This window comes from Scophthalmus maximus, chromosome 13, assembly GCF_022379125.1.
Source record: "Scophthalmus maximus strain ysfricsl-2021 chromosome 13, ASM2237912v1, whole genome shotgun sequence".
NCBI lineage: Eukaryota > Metazoa > Chordata > Actinopteri > Pleuronectiformes > Scophthalmidae > Scophthalmus > Scophthalmus maximus.
The window spans coordinates 1,015,001-1,036,015 of NC_061527.1; the positions used below are offsets into that span (position 1 = coordinate 1,015,001).

The 21,015-nt window shown below is 46.3% G+C and overlaps 2 protein-coding genes across 13 annotated transcripts in view; both read left to right on the top strand.

Moving 5' to 3' along the window:
• Positions 1-11,588, top strand: part of LOC118318860 (phosphodiesterase 4D interacting protein) — an 82,116-nt gene extending 70,528 nt beyond the window's left edge. For 4 of the 7 annotated variants that reach the window (XM_035648903.2, XM_035648902.2, XM_035648905.2 and 1 more), the window contains 16 exons: positions 1,873-2,144; positions 2,237-2,377; positions 2,527-2,718; positions 3,852-4,121; positions 4,366-4,497; positions 5,850-5,969; positions 6,129-6,318; positions 6,436-6,560; positions 6,654-6,752; positions 7,250-7,351; positions 7,452-7,645; positions 7,731-7,862; positions 8,373-8,499; positions 8,739-8,785; positions 8,951-9,083; positions 10,027-11,588. In XM_035648903.2, the coding sequence (XP_035504796.2) occupies positions 1,873-2,144; positions 2,237-2,377; positions 2,527-2,718; positions 3,852-4,121; positions 4,366-4,497; positions 5,850-5,969; positions 6,129-6,318; positions 6,436-6,560; positions 6,654-6,752; positions 7,250-7,351; positions 7,452-7,645; positions 7,731-7,862; positions 8,373-8,499; positions 8,739-8,785; positions 8,951-9,083; positions 10,027-10,172 (2,422 nt within the window). In that variant the 3' untranslated portion in view covers positions 10,173-11,588. The remainder of the gene's footprint in view (positions 1-1,872; positions 2,145-2,236; positions 2,378-2,526; positions 2,719-3,851; positions 4,122-4,365; positions 4,498-5,849; positions 5,970-6,128; positions 6,319-6,435; positions 6,561-6,653; positions 6,753-7,249; positions 7,352-7,451; positions 7,646-7,730; positions 7,863-8,372; positions 8,500-8,738; positions 8,786-8,950; positions 9,084-10,026) is intronic. The other 3 variants (XM_035648900.2, XM_035648899.2, XM_035648901.2) reach the window with 3 other exon arrangements.
• A 1,159-nt stretch (positions 11,589-12,747) lies between these two features.
• The window catches only part of mast2 (microtubule associated serine/threonine kinase 2), an 88,686-nt gene continuing 80,418 nt past the window's right edge, over positions 12,748-21,015 (top strand). For all 6 annotated transcript variants that reach the window (XM_035648906.2, XM_035648907.2, XM_035648908.2 and 3 more), the window contains exon 1: positions 12,748-13,469. In XM_035648906.2, the coding sequence (XP_035504799.2) occupies positions 13,389-13,469 (81 nt within the window). In that variant the 5' untranslated portion in view covers positions 12,748-13,388. The remainder of the gene's footprint in view (positions 13,470-21,015) is intronic.

A 21,015-nucleotide genomic window follows, 5' to 3' on the forward strand; every position in this document is an offset into this window, starting at 1 on the left:
TGGGTTTCATTTATGAATTCCGAGGAAGCTGCCGCTCGTCTGCTGTTTGTCTCTTTTCTCTGACGGTCGGTGGAGCGTGAACACACGAGCCCTCGGGACCGGACGTCCACTGGATGACGTATGCATCCCTCCTCCTCCTCCTCCTCCTCCTCCTCCTCCTCCTCCTCCTGGTGTCGCTCCGTCGACCTCGTCACTCCTCCCTCGGGAACGTTGATGCTGCGGCTGCTGGCGGGATGAGACCTTCAGTCCGAAAGCGGCAACAAGAGAATTTCCTTCCACGACTCTTTTCAAGGACCAGTTCCTCCTCGTGCAGCCTCCGGTTTCCTCCAGCTGTCACTCATTATCTGCCTGTCACTCACATTGAACTTGAGCCTTTTGAATTCATTTCACGCTTAATCTGCTCACATGCTGCTGCGTCAAAACTGTGCTTTTGTGTGAGCTGCAGCAGCTGAACCGCCCGCCTCATCTTCTGAGGCCGGATCATACCAGCAAACGCTCGTTGGTCGTTGGGATTTGAACAGAACCTCAGAATCCGTGTGCGTCGCCACCTGTTGGTCCGAACAGCTCAGCAGCATCCGTCTCCGTGGGCCGGCCGGGAACATAATCGGGATTTACTCACCTGACCGTCCACTCGCCCTGTCATCCCTTTATCCGTCGTTCGCCCTCTGTCCCGTCCACTGCACCCGGGGGTCACGACCTTGACCCGCCGAGCTCATGAGCCGTGTTGGGTTTCCTCTGAAGACCAACTGTGATTGACAGGGAGGGAGGAGGGCCGACGGGAGGGTCAGTGGGCAGCGGCGGCCGATGGCTCCTCTGTGGAAGGCCATGCTGTCGAGGAGCAGCCCCCTGTACAGAGACTCTCTGTTCTCCTTCTCCCTGTGGGAGAGGAAGGCTCAGGAGCGAGAGCTGCTGCTGCTGAAGAGACACTGTGACAGGGAGCGGAGGACGCTGCTCGCACAGATCCACAAGTAAGAAACAAAACAGGATACAGAGAGAGACAGACAGTCTCTCTCATCGTCTCATCAACTCACCGTGTGTGCAAATCAAAGAGTTTTGGTTTTGGCCTCGGTTCACACACGATGGAACCAAACCTGACAAACGTGTTCTGTGTCCTGACCAGCAGAGGGCGACTGTGAGAACGTGACTCCTCACTTGAGTCATGACGTCAGTAAAACATTGTCCTGAGGAAGTTTATGGTTCAATCTCTAGTTTCAAGTCTGATGTTCATTTTGTAACATGATGGTTCAGTTACAGTCAAACGGACCATAAAGCACTGGAGGTGTTGGGGGCGTGGCTACGGTGTGATTGACGGCTGCTTGGTTTGGTGCATAGTTTCCAAAAACCAAGATGGCGCTGGACAAAAAGCTCCCGAACCAATGAGACGTCGCGATGCGTTGAGGCTTCGATAACAAATATAGTTCCAGCACCAAATTCAAAACTACAGATTTGTTGTTTACCTCCACATACGAGGTCACGGATGTTTTCACCTCTGTTGGTTAGTTAGTTGGTTAGTGAGTCAGCCAGTTAGCTGGCTTGTGTTTATTGTTTGCTAGTTGGTTTGTTTGGTAGTTAGTTAGTTTGGTTGCTTTTTGGTTGTTTGTTAGTTAGTTAGCTAATTAGCTGTTTGTTGTTTGTTTGTTAGTTAATTAGTTAGTTGGTTGGTTGGTTATTGGTTGTCAGTTAGTTAGTTAGATAGCTAGTTAGCTGTTGGGTGGTTGGTTTCCTGACGATCTCTGGAAGTCAAAAAACAAACTATAGTGAAGTAGATTTACTAACACTTATATTTGTATGGTTCACACTAATAAATAAAGTCAACGGACTTGACCACAACATATTGATGATATATATTTGTGTCTGTGTGTTTGTGTGCAGGCTCAGTAAGGAGCTGCAGCAGAAAGACAAGATCATCGAGTCTCTCCGCACCAAACTGAACCAGCATCATCCTCATCATCATCACTCGCATCGGTCGGACACGCCCTGCAGCAGCCACGCCCTCTCCGACGCCACCGACCAATCAGATCGCATCTCCTATGTCTCCGACGAGCAAGTCTCCACGAACGAGGACCTGGAGCTCTGCTCCGACGTGGACGCCGCCAGCGAGCTCGGTGCGGAGGAGACGTCCAGCTCCACCCGAGTCGGCACAGGTGAGAGCGTGACGATCCAAATATCAAATATCAAATATCAAAACCGACAGGCGGAACACATCACGCTCACGTCAGACTCTGCTCATTTCCAGATTGCCCCTCCCACATGTCCCACCACACGTCTGGCCCTCCATCCATCGCCTCATCCCACAAAACCCCGTCCTGCCTCAGCTGTCCCAGCATGCACTGCCCCGGCTCGCCACTCAAACCTGCAGTCATGCAGAGTCAGACAGGTAGGAGGCAGACGTTACATTCATGTCGTTATTATTATTTATGATTATTCCACTTTCACCTCCTCATCTTCCTTCTCCCTCTTGTTTCACTTCCTGTCCTTTAAATCATCCGCTCATCTTTTTTCTTTTCACACTTCCGTTCTTTCCAGCACCGGCCTCAGTCTTCACCTCCGCCCCCCTCTACCCTCCCCCCTCCGCCCGCACTGCACCCTCGCCCCTTCACCCCCACCCCTCCACCCCGCGAACCCGTCTCCACGGCGGCGGAGGCGGGGGCGTGGGTTTCACCCTGGCTGAGGTTCACCAGGAGCTGCAGATGTTGCAGAGGCAGCTGGACAGTGAGAGTGCGTCAGTCCGACTGTACCTGCATGAGTGTGTGTGTGTGTGTGTGTGTGTGTGTGTGTGTGTGTGAGAGAGAGAACTAACAGTGTGAAGCTTGATGATACTGAGTCCAGTTGTTCAGAGGCTTCATCAGCTGTCCGACACGTTTTATCGTGTTTGATTGTCGCCAAGAGAACATTTGTCTGGAGAGGGTGCAGTACATGTTCATGCTGCCACTGGAGGGCGCCAGACGTCTAATATTTATTTTCGTGAATTGAGGTCAGATTGAGCCACGACTGAAGAGCTGTCTTCCGTGTGTGAAGAAGCTAAAGATCTGCCTCCTCATCACCAGTGTGAGCGTCAGCTGCTGCGTGAACTCCTCTTTTCTTTGTCTTCATCACTCTCTCTCTCTCTCTCCTCTTCATCACTCTGACTCTCGTCTTGATCACTCTCTCTCCCTCTCTCTTCTTCATCACTCTCTCTCTCTCTCTCTCCTCTTCATCACTCACTCTCTTGTCTTCATCACTCTCTCTCTCTCTCTCCTTTTCATCACTCTGACTCTCGTCTTGATCACTCACTCTCTCGTCTTCATCACTCTCTCTCTCTCTCTCGTCTTCATCACTCTGACTCTCATCTTCATCACTCTCTCTCTCATCTTCATCACTCTCTCTCTCTCTCTCGTCTTCATCACTCTCTCTCATCTTCATCACTCTCTCTCTCTCTCTCTCTCTCTCGTCTTCATCACTCTCTCTCTCTCTCTCTCTCTCTCGTCTTCATCACTCTCTCTCTCTCTCTTGTCTTCATCACTCTCTCTCTCTCTCTCCTCTTCATCACTCTCTTTCGTCTTCATCACTCTCTCTCCTCTTCATCACTCTCTCTCGTCTTCATCACTCTCTCTCGTCTTCATCACTCTCTCTCTCATCGGCTGCAGAGGGATTTGTCTCTCGACACTGATGAGGACTGGAGATTTGAGCGCAGACAGATTTTGTCCGACTGATTAACAGACTTTGTTTCCTGATGTCGAAGGACAAATCCCCTCGTCTCTCTCAGTCTCTCTGCTTCCTTTGTGGATCACTCACACGCGATGATTGTTTAAAATGGATGTCTATCTTTTCTGTTATTCAGTTCAATTATTTTCTCACCTCCACCTCCACAGGGTTTTCCACGCCACAGTCCAAACCTCCTGGTTTCCTGTTTGCCCGCCAGCAGACGGACCCCTCCTCCTTCCTGCCGCTCTCCCTCCACGGGTACCAGGCGTCTCCTTATGGCAGCGGCCTGGACGCCGGCCTGGCGATGAAGGCCGGGGCCAGCCTGCTGGAGAGCAGTGCATTGTGGGATACGACCTACAACCTCGGCCGACCAGCGAGACTCGGAGCTGACCTGTCGTCGGGATCGTCGGGATACCAGTCGGGCACCAGCCACGCAGGTCGGAGACCAAGTCTGTCTGTCTGTCTGTCTGTCTGACTGACTGTCTGTCTGACTGACTGTCTGTCTGTCTGTTTCTAACTGCCTGTCTGTCTGTCTGTCTGTCTGTTTCTAACTGCCTGTCTGTCTGTCTGTTTCTAACTGCCTGTCTGTCTGTCTGACTGACTGACTGACTGACTGTCTGTCTGTCTGTCTCTCTGTCTGTCTGTCTGTCTGTCTGTTTCTAACTGCCTGTCTGTCTGCAGGCTCTGACCTGATGAAGGAGCACCTGAGGGAGGTGAGGAGTCTGAGACAGAGACTAGAAGATTCCATCCAGACCAACGAGCGTCTGCGTCAGCAGCTGGAGGATCGACTGACCCGCAACAACTCTGAGAAGGGTAACGACACCAACACAACACTACAACACCAACACAACACCAACACAACACAACACCAACACAACACAACACCAACACAACACAACACCAACACAACACTACAACACCAACACAACACAACACAATGCCAACACAACACTACAACACCAACACAACACTACAACACCAACACAACACTACAACACCAACACAACACTACAACACAGCACAACACCAACACAACACCAACACAACACCAACACCAACACAACACTACAACACCAACACAACACCAACACAACACAATACAACACTACAACACAACACTACGACACCAACACAACACAACACAACACAACACCAACACAACACCAACACAACACTACAACACCAACACAACACAACACTACACAACACTACAACACAACACTACAACACCAACACAACACCAACACAACACCAACACAACACAACACCAACACAACACCAACACAACACCAACACAACACCAACACAACACAACACCAACCCAACACAACACAACACAACACAACACAACACAACACCAACACAACACAACACTACAACACAACACCAACACAACACAACACCAACACAACACAACACAACACCAACACAACACCAACACAACACAACACCAACATAACACAACACCAACACAACACCAACACAACACAACACCAACATAACACAACACCAACCCAACACAACACAACACAACACCAACACAACACAACACTACAACACAACACTACAACACCAACACAACACCAACACAACACCAACACAACACCAACACAACACAACACAACACAACACTACAACACAACACCAACACAACACAACACCAACACAACACAACACAACACCAACACAACACTACAACACAACACAACACAACACAACACAACACAACACAACACCAACACAACACAACACCAACACAACACAACACCAACACAACACAACACTACAACACCAACACAACACCAACACAACACAACACAACACCAACACAACACCAACACAACACCAACACAACACAACACCAACACAACACAACACTACAACACAACACTACAACACCAACACAACACCAACACAACACTACAACACTAACACAACACTACAACACTACAACACTAACACAACACTACAACACTAACACAACACTACAACACCAACACAACACAACACAACACCAACACAACACCAACCATAATGTTAGTTTACTAATTATAAGTGAAATAAGATGTCTCCCTCTTCTTCCTCCTCACCTTCTGCCTCTTCCTCCTCCTCCTCCTCCTCCTCTTCCTCCTCCTCTTCTTCCTCCTCCTCCTCCTCTTCCTCAGGAGCTCCTACCAACATCTACATCCAGGGCCTGGACTCTGTGGGGCAGCTCTCCTCTGAGATCAGACTCCTGAAGGAGGAGAACGTCCGTCTACTGAACCAGCTGAGACAGGCCAGCGCAGGTACGATCCGATGATCTGGTCCAGAACCAGAACCAGAACCAGAACCAGAGAGGAAACCCAGCGCTGCTCTGACGAGTTTCTGACGGGACGGAGATAAATTCCTCTTTTAATAATCAGAACACAGAAGTTATTAACAGTTCTATCGTCTGTCCCCTGCAGAGGGCGCTAAGGAGGCGGAGCTGCTGAGGGAGGCGGCGCTCTCGGACAGGGCCAGGTTGAAGGAGGCGGAGCTTGAGGTGGAGAGGTGGGCGGAGCAGAGCCGGAAGTCGCAGGCTGAAGCTGAAGCTCACAACGGAGAGATCGCACAACTGAAACAAGACCGACAGAGGAGCCAGGAAACCATCAACAGGTGTGTGTGTGTGTGTGTGTGTGGACATTTATGTATAAATATAAATATACATATATATAAATATATACATTGTATAGAGAGTAAGTTAACCAGCGTGTGGTTTATCTTCGCTGACAGACTCCAGCACGAGGTGAACATCCTCCAGCAGCAGCTGTTAGAGAGCCGCAGCCTCGTCCGCTCGCTTCAGTGTGAGCTGCAGGTGTGCCACGGAGGGGGCGGAGCCACCAGCAACACACACTCAGGTACACAAATAAAACCCTGAGAGCACCTGAACGCCTCCTCACAACACTGATTTACCTGTGTTACTCATCACGCGTCGGTGTGTTTCTCCACAGGTCCGGTCGGCGGCATCACCTTTGACCCCAGGCAGCTGCACGTCCAGCTGGAGCCGCAGCTGATTGGTCGCCCCCGAGCCCGGAGGCTGCTCTTCAACGGTCAGTAGGTCTGAGAGGAGAGAGCAGGTCACACTGATTGATTCTGAGGCCCAGTTCAGATTGATCAGGTGACGTACGATCAGTGAGATCTGATCTCTGTCCCGGTCAGGCCACATCCTCGTCTGCGTTTTAGCGAAGGTCGAAAAAACAACAACAAGAGAATCTAGAAGAAGAATAGAAGATGGCCGCCATCAGTGAAGCTGTGCTATTGTGTTTTTCTAGCTTTTGGATCGGTCTCGTCTTCTCTCCGTCCTCCATCTTGAAGCGCCGCTTGACGTGTTCACTGGTCAACAACAGTCATGTGCGATTATTTTCCACCTATGTGCTCGTCCCTGAACATCGGCAGGCGGTTTCAAGCCGATTAGCTCGACCAGATTTAATCTGATCAAACTAAAACACAATGTAATGCAAAGATGAGACAGATGTGAAACACCAGGTGTGAACAGGACGTCACACTGACGTAGACGTTCAGTTCTGACGAGAATCTTCCTCCACAGACAACGCTCGCTCTCCGCCGGTCAGAGACACGGGACTCGGCGGCGTTCCCTCCTCTCCGCTGCGTTCTCTGCACAAACACGAGACTGGAGACGTCGACGCCGGTGAGAATCTCAGTCGCCTCCAGATTCTTGACACAAGCTATTTTTTTGAAATGTCCGTTGACTAATCGCCCCGTTCCGACTCTCGTGTTCCCTCCTGCAGCCTCAACCCTGCAGGGACAAGTGCCGGACGGTTCCTTCGCCAGCCGTCACGGCCGCCACGCCGTGGGCCACATCGACGACTTCCAGGCCCTGCAGCAGCAGGTCGTGGAGGGAGGCACGCTGCTCTGCAGGATGGAGGTCGCCCTCCGCCCGCTGCTCGCCCCCCCGGCCCGGCAGGAGTTCAGCCCTCGTCAGGTGAGACGTCGCAGAACCGTCACACGCGTCGTTACGCTGCGGCACGTTTTAACAGGCGGCGCCTTCCGGTTTTCCCCCGTCGCAGGATCCGGACGCGGGCTCGGCGGGGACGCTGCTGTCGGACGCTCAGACCCTGCGACAGATCCTGGAGGAGGCGGACGCTCTGCTGGGCATGTTCTGGAGGGCGACTCTGCCGAACCCTGAGGAAACCAAGCAGGTCAGAGGGAAATACTGAATCACAAAGCAGATTTCCTTTGTTTCTTTCTGTCAGTGAAGTCGGCGCAAGTTTCATTCTCTCAACACTCTCGCTATATTTCTTAGCAGCAACATGTAGTTACAGGAAGTACAGACTCGTCTGAAGGAATCTGTGTAAAAACCTCGTTCAAAAAGTTGACTTATTATCATAATTCTTGTGACAATAACAAAAAAAATGAAAATAACAAAAAACACACTTAGAAAACAAAGCATTATTCTTCCACTATTCCATTAAAATAAAAAATTAAAGATAAAAACAGTTGATTAATTACATATTTTAATTTGATAATACTTTATTACACTCTTCATGTTTTTCATTCTACTTTGGGAGTGCAGTGTTTTTTCAAACTCAACAATCGATCCACTGATTCTGTGTTTACTTCATGCTAATGACAGTGTGTGTGTGTGTGTGTGTGTGTGTGTGTGTGTGTGTGTGTGTGTGTGTGTGTGTGTGTGTGTGTGTGTGTTTCAGACGGACGAGGTGGTGTCTCTCCGTCTGAGGCTCTCGGAGCAGGAGCAGGCTCTCAAGGACGTGATGGAGAGAGTGAGGAGCTGCGACCGCACCAGAGACAACATGGAGAACTTCATCGTCAGCCAGCGTGAGTCTTTCTCCTCTTTCTTCTTTTCTTCTCCTCTTTTTACATATTTCGTCTTCTCTTCTTTATCTTTAATATTTTACTTCAGCAGACAGATTCGAGCTGTTCTGTCGTTATCAGTCAGTTTTGTATTTTCTGTTGTTTCACTGACGGACACATAACTGATGACTCACAGTTGCCCTGTGTGTGTGTGTGTGTGTGTGTGTGTGTGTGTGTGTGTGTGTGTATGCGTGTGTGCACAGTGTCGAGGACTCGGGACGTCTTGAGAAAGGCCAAGACAAACTTACAGGTGAGTTCTCAGGTTCAGTTTCCTCTGGATTCTTTAGCTCCAGCAGGTGAGAAGATCTCAGGTGGTTGGTTGAGATGAAGATGAAGATGAAGATGAGATATGAAAATGCTTTTGTTTCCTTCTTGTCTCTGTCACATCGTCTCTCCTCCTGCTGAGTCTCCTCAGGAGAACCAGCTCAGGATTTCTGCCCTTCGTCGAGCCTCTTCCTCCATCCCTCCTCTTCCTCCTCCTCCCTCCTCTTCCTTCTTTTCCTCCTCCTCTTCCTCCTCCTCTTCCTCACGCCCCTGGCCTGTTAAAGGTACGATCCTTTGGCTTTGCTGTGTGCAGTGCAGTGATCTCAAAACTTGATCAAACCGTCGGCTTTTTGATGGAAATTAGTCAAATTTTATTAAAACTTTAACTAAATTCATCTTGAAGTTTTTTAGGATGGTTGTAAGTTGTAATAACTAATAATAACAATTAAGATGTATTTTTATAGCAAGGTTAAGAAGTGGTTTACAACAAACACAGGAATAAACAGTGCAGATCAAAATGAGCATAAACAGAAATGACCTGAGTGAGTTTTTAAATCACTTTCTCAATAGTTTTTGTGATTACATTTAGTTTTTAACGGTGATGGTTTAACAGAGGCCTGTGTGGTGTTGTACTAACAACGTCAGGGTTCACACACACACACACACACACACACACACACACACACACACACACGACCTCAGAGGCAGATGTGAGGTGAAATGAGGAGACGACGTGAAACACTGGATGTGAACAGAACTGATTTTCTTTTTGAGCCAAGTGACGATGTGTGTGTGTGTGTGTGTGTGTGTGTGTGTGTGTTTGCTATTGTTGTTGTTGTTTTACAGACACGTCAGTGTAAAGATTCATATTTCACTCACTCAGAATGTTGTAGAACGTTATGAACTCCTGTCAGTTGGTTGAAGCCGTGATCCCGGAGTCTAAAGATGTGAAGGAGAAATGAATTCTGTTTTCAATTTTTAAAAAAACGTACCCTCAAATGAATCACTTGCACACGCAGCCACTACTTGAACAATCAGGTTTGATTATTATTGCATTTGGCCACTTCCTGCTTCTTGCTCTTGTAGTTTATCGACTTGGAGACGAGACTCGCTGCTCCTGTACAAACAGAAGAACCGTGTTAAATTTGAGGGAATTATTTAAGTTATCAATTATTTAACGTAAAGCTGATCGCTCTGATCAGATCCTCCTCACCTTCTACTTCTCAGGTGAAAGCGCAGGAGGCTTCTGTGAACTCGCCTTCTCTCCTGGTTGGAGCGTCATGATGACGCCCCATCCTTCCTCCTCCTCCTCCTCCTCTGCTGTCCGGACACCTGCTCCCCACCAGCGCCCCCTGCAGGCGGCCGTCCTGTAGTGCACCAGCACAGCAAGTTCCTCATCATCGTCTCCTGTTCAGTATTTTCTTTTTCATTAGAGACGAGATTGAGTTTGGCTCAAGTTCACGTCTGATCTGAGTCTTTCAGGAGCACAAAAATAATTCTAGTAATAAATTCAAGTTTCACATCCACTTGCAAACCAGCGGCAGCCAATCACAATCCAGCTTCGGCGTCGCACGTCAGCATTCAGGGGAGAGGAGGCGCCAGATGAGCTGAAAACCAAAGTGAAAAGTTTCTTCTCGTACTTAGTGTGTAGTTAGTGTGTGTAGTTGTGTAGTTGTGTAGTTGTGTAGTTGCATGTGGGTTTGAGCAGCTTGTGGAATCGAAGCCATACGTGCTGATGCTACAGGAGATTCTCTCTCCGTGTCCTAATTGTACTGATGAAGTCATCAAATGGCCAAACTACTGATATAAAGGAGAAGAATCACCTGCAGACATTTTACTGTCCAACAAAACTACAACTTAAGACTTTTTGTCTCGTGATCCTCGAACTCCAGAGTGTTACTGTTAAATATGGAGTCACTTCTCTGGAGATATATATATAAATATATATTTTTTAAAAGGGTCCAACCCGTGTTTTTCCTGCTGATGAACCAGTGTTAACCAAATCAAGCTGCTCAGCGATGCCTTCAGGGACCTGTCGGACAATCTGTAATACGTGGAGAGGGATTCATTTTTTTAATCCAAAGAGAGATGACATTTCATTTTTGAGGAAAGGACCACACCCTCTTATGTTTTTTATTTTAATCTTTACCCTTTTTGATTCATTTGTAAAAAAAAAAAATTCAGCTGACAATCACAATCATGGAGATATTAACATCCTTATGATCTGACACTTTATTTCTCTGTGTATGAACTGACTCTTTTTTTCTTTTTGTGCACGAACCTTTCTGCCCTTTATATACTTTTACTGAAATATGCAAATTTCTGGGTTATTGTGCAATATATGATTGTTTATGGTTTTGCTGTATTAGTTCTGGATTTATTAAAGTGCCACGTCGTCGGTTTTGGCTCTGAGGCTGAAATGTGTCCTGACAATCACCGTGATGCAGTTTAACGACCTCACTTTTCAGAAATAAAAAGGATTTGTGCATCAATAACAACAAGCAAGGTTTAGATATTCATTATTGTAATAACCCCATAGGTCAAAGGTCAAACGTGTGTCATTGTTTGTGTTTTTTTTAGGAACCACGACTCGAGTTTGTGTGTGTGTAAATAAGAAACCGTATGTACATCAGTGAAAAGTGTGTGTGTGTTTTGTTGTTGCTGTGAGAGAAGAGAAGATAAAAACCAGCTGTATTTTCATGCATGTTCTCTTTAATAGAAATGATTTTTTGGGGGGGTTGAAATGAGAAGAAAAAAATAAGCTTTTCAATAAAAAAGGAACAAAACAACTTGTGTCTTGTGGATGAATTAATTTCTCTCCGATTATGATCAAACATTCTCGTGTTATTCCCTCGTCGTCACGACTTCAGGGTGTTTCAGCTTCTCTGTGATGAGAAGAACAAAACCAGGAGCGGTCCCTCTCAGATGACGTGGCAGTGCGTTTGTGTTCCGCCAGCAGGAAGCAGCACAGGACAACGTACCCTCACACTCCTGCTGATTGGCTGTGTGAATGCTGATTGGCTGGAGAGCAGTGATGTCACCCACTGTGCTATTTCAACCATTCAAGTATCTTATTATCTCTTTCAGGACATTTCTGCTCATATTTTCCTTTTAAATAACAAACAAACAACAAAAGGATCTATTTATAAGTTTTGAAACATTCAACTTCAAATTTCCTCTCATCCAAATTAATGGTCTTTGGTGTCCATCTACTTTAGCACAAATATCGATCCATCTTTCAACGTCATCTTACTAATTGTTTTGCCTGCATTCTATAACTACTGGATTATTAAGACTAGGCATAAAAAACTAAAATCTTAATATATTAAATTGATAACTTTGTCTTGTTAACATTTGCTGTTTTTTTTAATTGTTTTTGTTAATTTAACTGTAATTATTAAATTACAACATGATGATAAAGCTTATTGAAAATTCACATGCTAGTAAAGCTTATTGAAAATTTAATTGGTTTTCGGGTCAGTTTCTAAAAGCCTTTTGTTTTGAAGTACCCGTGCTTTTATTCTCGTGAAGCCCGACCGGAAGTGGCTTCACTGCTCTTTCAATACTTTTACTAAAATACGCAATTTCTGAGTTATGCGTATTTATTTTGAGATGCAAAATGCAATTTTCATGTAAATGCTAATAAAGCTTAGTGAAAATGTAAAAAATGTAATTGGTTTTCTAAATCCTTTTATTTTGAAGAAGCTGTGCTTTTATTCTGGTGAAGCCCAACCGTAGCTTCACTGCTCTTTTTATACTTTTACTAAAATATGGCATTTCTGGGTTATGCATATTTATTTTTACATGCTAATAAAGATTATTGAAAATGTAAAATTGAATTGGTTTTCGAGTCAGTTTCTAAATGCTTTTATTTTTTTTAAGTATCCCTGCTTTTATTCTGGTGAAGCCCGACCGGATGTCGCGTCCTCCTCTTTCGTGCTACCTTGACGTCACAGTGACCCAGTCGGAGCAGAGGAGTCAGGAAACGAGTCGAGTCGCGTCGCGGCTGCAGGTCGACAACGGAGCTCGCTCGTTCCCGGCGGCGTCAGAAATAAAAACACGGAGCTCAGCCTCTTTCTTACCTGAGGAATGAAGGCGGGCTGTCTGGAGCGGACAGCCGCAGCCTGACGAACCGCCGAGAACCAGGCGGGAGTCACCGGGAGCCGTCCCCCCGGGAGGCAGCGGTGGAGCAGTGAAAGGTGGCCGACCTGTCACGGATGTGGCTGGCGGCGGTGCAGGGCAGGTAGCCCGGCTAGCCGCGCAGCTAGGCGGCGCGCAGCAGGCAGCTAGCTCCGGTAGCTAGCTAGCTACTACACGAACTAAATCACAAGCCGATAATAAGCTCGTCACTGCGGGTTTTCCCCTCTTCCTCTCCCCTTGACGTGGAGCCACCCGCGGGGAAGGTGACACGGGATGGCTGTCCGGCACAAACTCCCGGCTCGATTCTCAACTCATCCAGCGGCGAGCCCCGGGGGGTCGCGGAGGGCGACGCCGGCCGAGCGGACGCGCTGAGCCCGGACACAGGCGAACGGAAGGCACCGACAGAGAGAGGAGTTGTTCTATTGTTAGTTGACGGTGAAGTTGAGGGGATGAGGAGGACGGAAAATAAGAACAAGAGGAAACTCTGTAACATGGAGCCGCGGGGCAGCGGCGCGGAGGACAAGGACGTGGTGAGTGGACACGAACACACCGCGACTCACCTGTCAGTCCGCGCGCAGGGCGACAACCACGACACCTGAGCCCCGCGCTGTTAGTGCGCGGGCCGACCCGAGCGATACCGGAGGCCGATAACACCGATGACGAAAACATCGGAGGACGATAATATCGATGACGATAATATCGATGACGATAACATCGGAGGACGATAATATCGATGACGATAATATCGATGACGATAACATCGGAAGACGATAATATCGATGACGATAACATCGATGACGATAATATCGATGACGATAACATCGGAGGACGATAATATCGATGACGATAACATCGATGACGATAATACCGATGATGATAACATCGGAGGACGATAATATCGGAGGACGATAATATCGATGACGATAATATCGATGACGATAACACCGATGACGATAATATCGATGACGATAATATCGGAGGACGATAATATCGATGACGATAATATCGGAAGACGATAATATCGATGACGATAATATCGGCCGATGTTAGTATCAAAGCATATGTTTACCGCAATCATTTATTGTATAGAACAAACATTGCAGGAAAAAAAAATCTTTATCAACATTTACATTTTACGTGAAATAAATTGTTAATTTTCTTAATTTAAGTTCTTTATATTTGGTAGAATTTTTTTAAAATTATTTATTTATAGTTATTTATTTGTCATAAAAGTTTGATAACGACATCTTAGGAATCATTGACAGATATATATATATATGACAAGGCAATGAATCGATGAATGGCAGCACTGTACATTACATTTACAGGCATCATTTTTTAATGGAGGGAGTCGGGGGTCCGTATCAACCGGTTTGTTTCTGTGACATCACAAAGAATTTAATTTGAAGTCTGTTGATTGATTATGAGCGGAGTTATTGGCAGTACAAAAGTTGCTCACGTAAAAAACACCATATAAAGACACACTGCCCTCAGACTTGGAAACATTTGAATTCCCATGGAGAGGAAAAATTGCGGGAATATAAACAGATGAGCAGACAGATGAAACATCTTGCAGCTGTGAGTCATACTTGTATATTCATCTGCGTCGCTCTGATTCCACTGTTATCTGCTCAGTATCAGTTTGGGACATTAATGAAGTCGCTGTCGACCTCGAAAGATTTTAATAAAGTTTGTTGTGGAGATGAACAGTCGTGAGCAGGTTATTTGTATTTGTTTAATGTTGTTTATTGCGGCTTCGGGAACCTGTTGGATGGATTTTTCTTAATATTTCCATGTAATCCTAGGGACCAGATCAGCTACGACGATGCATGAATATTATTCACGAGTAAGAAGCAGCAGTGTTAATAATCATTGAGCAGTCTACAGCAGTGAAGTGTCGTCTGTATGACTCCTGCCATCATTTGTCTGTTTTATTCTATATTATAAGTTCTATGTAACTGAAAAGATTTTATTGGTCTCATGTGCAATATAAACATGGACATTTTCCCTTTTTTAATAATAACTGCTGCCAAAAAGATGAAGTCATCTCTGCAGCTCATGAATCCACATTTGTGCATGAGGCCATGTTTCCGCCCCCTGACCTCTGGATGTTCGATATGACTCCACTCTTGTTACCCAGTGGTAATTGTGTGAACAATAACAACATCAAATGTGTCCCAATTAATGTGCGTTTTCTAATCTTCCCAGTTATTTTAGCACCAGAACTTTCTCTTGAAACTAAAGGTTTGAGTCGGGGAGAGGGAGGTGCTGAGTCTGAGGGAGTGGACGTCGTAATATGAATATTGCATATGAATCATAACATCAGATGTCACACAGTGGTAAAACACTGGAACCTCCTGATGGAGCCGCTTAAGTTTTTTGTAGTCCATCTTCGTAAATTGTAGTTTCACCACGGCAGACGCATCAATAACATCCGCCTGTCGCGTGACGACATAGTCTAGTGAAAGTGAAGTCGGGTTCTCTGAGCCGCGCTGTCGACTTTTCCTAAGTCATATCCGTCCTCCTTGACACCTTTCCTTGACCTCATGACCCAGGAACTTTTCCTTATATCTCCTGAGGAAAGTCGTCAACACCACTTTGGAGAAAACAGAGGAAGAAGAACAAAGTAGTTTGATGTTAAACTGAAGCTCCTCCTTCGTTTTCTGGCTCCTAGCGTTAACTAGCGGCAGCGTTAGCATCGTGGCTAATTCAACCGCAGCAGCTACTGGCGACTGTCCGGAGCAGAAAACAACTGTGAAAATCACAGATTTGAAGGAATAAACCTGGAAGTTAAACATCCGGTCGTATTAATAAGTATCTGGTTGTGTTCCTGACTGATCTAGTAAAACTTATTCACCTGCTTTTGTTCGTCCGTCAACTAGATTCTTCTTCTCTGGTGAGGTTGATTTGTATTTTGTCACTAAGGCCATTTCCCTCTCTGGGGATAGAGACCAGGAGAGCGTTGTTCTCCTCCTTGTTTTGGTTAAACATTTAAGTGATGTAGTTTCCTTTGTGCCGGAAATAGGGCCGTCATTTTTCCGTGAAGACCGCACCCTGGTTGCCGAGAGATTAAGACGGTGAACTCAGAGTTTATTGGACCAATATAAGAGCGAATGGAGTCATGTTTTTAATATATCACTATCACACTGTGCAATCAGTTTTAACATCATAATGACACGTTTCTATTTTCCACTTTTGTCTTCAGACTCAGAGAAAAGCATCAAGTCCTCACAAGTATTTTCTGTTTGATGAACTAAACAACTAATCAGCCGTAAGTTGTTATTGATAAAACACCTATGGATACAACAGATATCCTCAACATCAGGTCACTTCCATATGAACTGAACCTGTATTAACATTTCGTGGCAGTTTCACTTTCTCCATATCCCATCCTGTACGCTCGCTCACACACACACACACACACGTCTGACACACTGTGTGTTGATACAAACAGCTGCGGCCTTCAGGTTCTGTCTCCGTCAACATCTGGTTTGAGGTGGTTTCAGTCGCAGCGTTGGGAAAAGAATGATGTCACTGTCACTTCTTAACTGGAGTGTGTGACTGTTGGAGAATGTGTGTGTGTGTGTGTGTGTTAATATGTTGCCAGGGACAATGCGAACACAAACATTTGTTGTAATCAAAGAATGATTTGGCTGTTGGCGTCCAGGGACCCATTGTTTCTGTCGGTTGCGTGCAGCCTGTTTTCAGTCGGCCCACTGGAACGGGACCGGTGATTAAAATCAGTTTTAAATCTGCTTCATGTTTTTCCCCGTTTATTCTGCAAAAGTGTGATGAAGGAATGGTGTGACACTTTTCTCCACCGGAAAGTTGTTAAAGACGTCCCGAGTTCCCTCTGCAGGGCCCGTCGCGGGTTCCTCCTGGCAGCTGATTGGCTGACAGAGCGCGGTCCTGACCCATCCCTGTTTTACAGGTCACACGTGTGTTCTCTGACACGGTTAAATGGGAGCAGTAAACACAGCGCGGCCCTACACACACACACACACACACACACAATAAACAGTATCAGACAACGAACCACTCACATCTACTGCAGCTGTGTGAACTCAGAGGCTCCGCCTCCTCGTCTGCATTGTTCACCTCAGAGCTGAACGTGCCGCGGGGATCCACAACATATTTAGTGGAATAATTCTATGAGTAATGTGTGAGATTTGATGTGGTTTGATTCAATTTTAACCGGACTGTTGGGCCTCGGCGGAGGAGTGACAATCTACTGAGAGACATTTATTTCTTTAAAATGAAAGTAGACTCATCATGCTCATATTCAGGATCATAATAAAGATATTGTGAAAAAGATTTTGCCTTTGATAGCAGCACTGGATGCTAACATTAATATGAAGGAAATGTGTATATACACACCACCGGCCAGACTCGTCTCTTCCAACAGAAGCCTCGGCTCTTTGCTCGTTCCTGTTCATTAAACATCTCGGAGGTTAACCAGTAAACCAGCTCCTCACACTGACACGGGACAGTGACTCTCTTTCCGTTCGTGAAGCAGATCTGTGCGATCAGAGCGCCGGAGGAGGCGTCGAGCCACAGCGACCTCTGGGACCCGCCAGAGGCCGACGGGCTGATTGATGGAGCCCACATGGCTAATGGGTGCAGAGAGGCGTGTTAGTGAGGTGGCACCAAATCAGGAGGGTGGATGATGCTAATTATAAAACTCATATTAAGCAGAATTATCACCCAGATGGGTCCTGAACATGGATGCATGGAAACGGCTCTTATTTCTGTGCAGCCCCAGATTACAGTGAGAGACGTAATGTGTGTATTTTTTTGGTTTTCATCACATTTTTTAATTTTAAAAACAAAAGCCCAAAGCTTCAGAGATGAAGTGAGGTGTTTTCCCCGTTTTCTTTTATCAAACTTGTACGTTGTTTCTTAACAGCAGCTCTTCTCCGGCAAAATCCTGAAGAAGCCAGATTCTGGATTCTTATATCACCAACACCAACGTCCTTAATGAACAGAATCCATCACCCTGCCGCTGCTCAGAGACAAACTCCCCTCCTCCCCCCTCCCCCCTCCCCCAGTCACTGTGGCTGAGTGATGAGCTGATTTCACAACCTCCTCCACCTGCCATGTCTTTGTCCGTCGCACCATCCTGTTTTTCTTCTGAGTTGAAGTCTGAGCAACCGAATCAAGATTTGTTTAGGGTTTGAATTCCCAGGGAAGCTACTGGTTCCCACAACTGCCCCATGATTTTGCCTCCAGTCTCCCTCGGACCCTGCGCAGGATGAACAGATGATGCACAGATGCATGAATAGGTGGAATTTTTCCCCCCCCAAATGTTCTAGTAGAGTCGGGATAATCCAGTATACTAAAAGATTCATGCTCATGAAAGCTAAATGATTTTAAACAAACGGACGAGCTCCTCGTTGTCAGAAGCATGATGGATTTAATCCACAACATAAAGAGCCTTTCCATTTCCCACTGCGCTGAAAGACGAAGACAAAGAAGAGCTGAAACGGAGAAAGAGAAACGTTTTATGAAATCCACTTTCACTGCTTCTCTCCTTCAGTGAAATGAGGTCGACCAATCAGCAGCCCTCAGTTCCAACCGCTCAGCGTCTGACAGGTGTTTGTCGCCGGCCTGACTTCCTTCTGTGTGTGTGTGTGTGTGTGTGTGTGTGTGTGTGTGTGTGTGTGTGTGTGTGTGTGTGTGTGTGTGTGTGTGTGTGTGTGTGTGTGTGTGTGTGTGTGTGTGTGTGTGTGTGTGTGTGTGTGTGTGTGTGTGTGTGTGTGTGTGTGTGTGTGTTGAAGTCACTGCAGCCGTCCCTCCCGGTCCTGATTGGGGGGTTATTGACTTTTGGGCCCCCATTCCAGCAGAGGAGCTTCCGACACAACATCCTGCTTCCTCCGGCTCCGCAGCTAACTATAGGAGCACAAACATGTCTGAAACAATCACACAACACAAGTCGCTCCCTCATCCTCCTCAATCCTTCCAAGACAGACTGCCCTACTTTCTGTGAGGGTTTCACAGCAGCGTTAGTGATCTTTCTCATTATCAATCAGCCCAGAATCATTGAGACTCTGATGACACATCTACAGACTAAACACTGTAGATGAACTGCAAGACTAATGTGATGTACACCAAACGACTTACAAGCGATTTCACTGTGGGAGACAAATGTCGGTATAAAATCATGAGAGGTTTGCCAGAAGTGAGACTCGCTCCCGTCGTCTCCGTCGTTCGGTGTGAGGTGGTGATCCGAGCTGTGTTAAGTCTTTTCTCGTCTCGACCTTCCGATAAAATCAACCGATGCTTCACCAGAGTCTCCATGCGATGTAGGAGGATGTGTTCACGTCGTCACCACATCCTGCAGCGTCTTCTTTTTTTCTTGTTGGCATTTATGTTCTGTCCAAACCATCGCACACGCACACACTCGGTCAACTAGTGGCTCAAAGCTGCTGGTTCTTCTCCATTGTTCAACAATCTCCTTCTTGTAAACGTCCACCAGGAGCACTATGGGAAATAATCTAAAAAGGAATCTAGTTGCAGTCTTGTAAACAGTCGTCTAGTGTGTGGGAGGCGTTAAGGATTGAGACAAAGACGAGTGGACTCGTTGACTCTTCTTCTGGACTATGACCTTTGTGTGGCGGTCCCGGGTCGTGGACGCTCCCTCTTGTTGACATTTCTGTGTCAGTGTGTCAACAGACACAGTATTGATCTGAGTCACTGTGGATGTGAGGAGCAGGACCAGCAGCTGAGCCAGCTGCATCTTTTATCTGTTGATCGATTCATCTGAAACCTTTAGGACTGTTCAGATTCTGATTCCGCAGAAAGTGCCAGATTGGACATCGACGTATGCGCGAATCAACGTACTGATCCGATACCTCGTCTTTAAGTATCTCTTGCTAAAGCTACACTACCGGAAATCACTTCTTCTTCTTTGCCGTTCTATAAACTCTACTTACCAGCGACAGTAAAGCACAACTGCTGCTTTCCTCCCCCCCAACCACAGTGCCTTCAACATTAATCGTATTTATTTTTTCGCCCACCAGAACCAATCTGAGCCTGCAGATGTGTGACTCACACAGCAGGAACACACCCGGGATTAAAGCATTCAACCTCAGATATCGGTTTTAATCCGCGGCGGGGGAATTAAAGGGGCGAGCAGTGAAGAGCAGCGACAGTGCGGAGTGTTCAGTGAGGGATCTTACTCTACATGATGAGGCCTGTTAGTGTGGTACATGATGGAAGGTGTTGATTGACTCGGCCAATGAAGACTCAAGGTATTTTTATAGATTTGTAGTCTTTTTTCCTACCCCAGAAATGAGATTGAGTTTGTGGAGGTGTTGACGAACAGGGAAGTGTAGAACGAGGGGACAATTCCCTCTTTTTTGTTATTCATTCAGGTGAAGTCTCTCAGTAGAGCTCAGACCTCCGCCAAGGTCCAACAGCTCCCTCATGAAACCAGGCTCAAATCCACGAGATCCAGATTTTGGTTTGGATCTGCATCGTGTCTCACACACTCATAGAATCAGTCACTAAATATGTCTGATTTATTTAAATCATTAGATCCATGAATGATGAACCTGGACAGTCTGGGAAAGTGTCAAAAAAATCTTGCAATGTTAAAGCTACAGTGTGTAATATTCAGAAGAAATCATTCACAGGAATTGAATATATTGTCCATAACTATGTGTTCATATATGTACAATCAACTGTGAATGAGTTAAATATAGTTCCATGAGGTGGACCAACCTCCGTGTGAGTCTCCATGTTTCTACGTCGTGTTGAATACGGTTGTTGAACTAAACGTCCAGAATACGTCGCGTTGACGTTTAACTTTCAGACGCTGACGGAAACAGGAAATGGAATCAGCAGTGCGCCACCATAAAGTGTCCCCTGTCGGTCGCTCAGTTGGTTGCGGTTTGTAACTTTACCACCAGGTGCCGCAAGAAAATTACAAGAATTACACACTGGGGCTTTAAAGAAAATTGGGTCCCAATATTCGAATATGATATAATATACTGTTCAGTCTACCGTCTACTGTGATCCATCAGAACAGTAACGGCCTCAGGACAACACGTGAAGCCCTGTGGGAGATCACAGAGC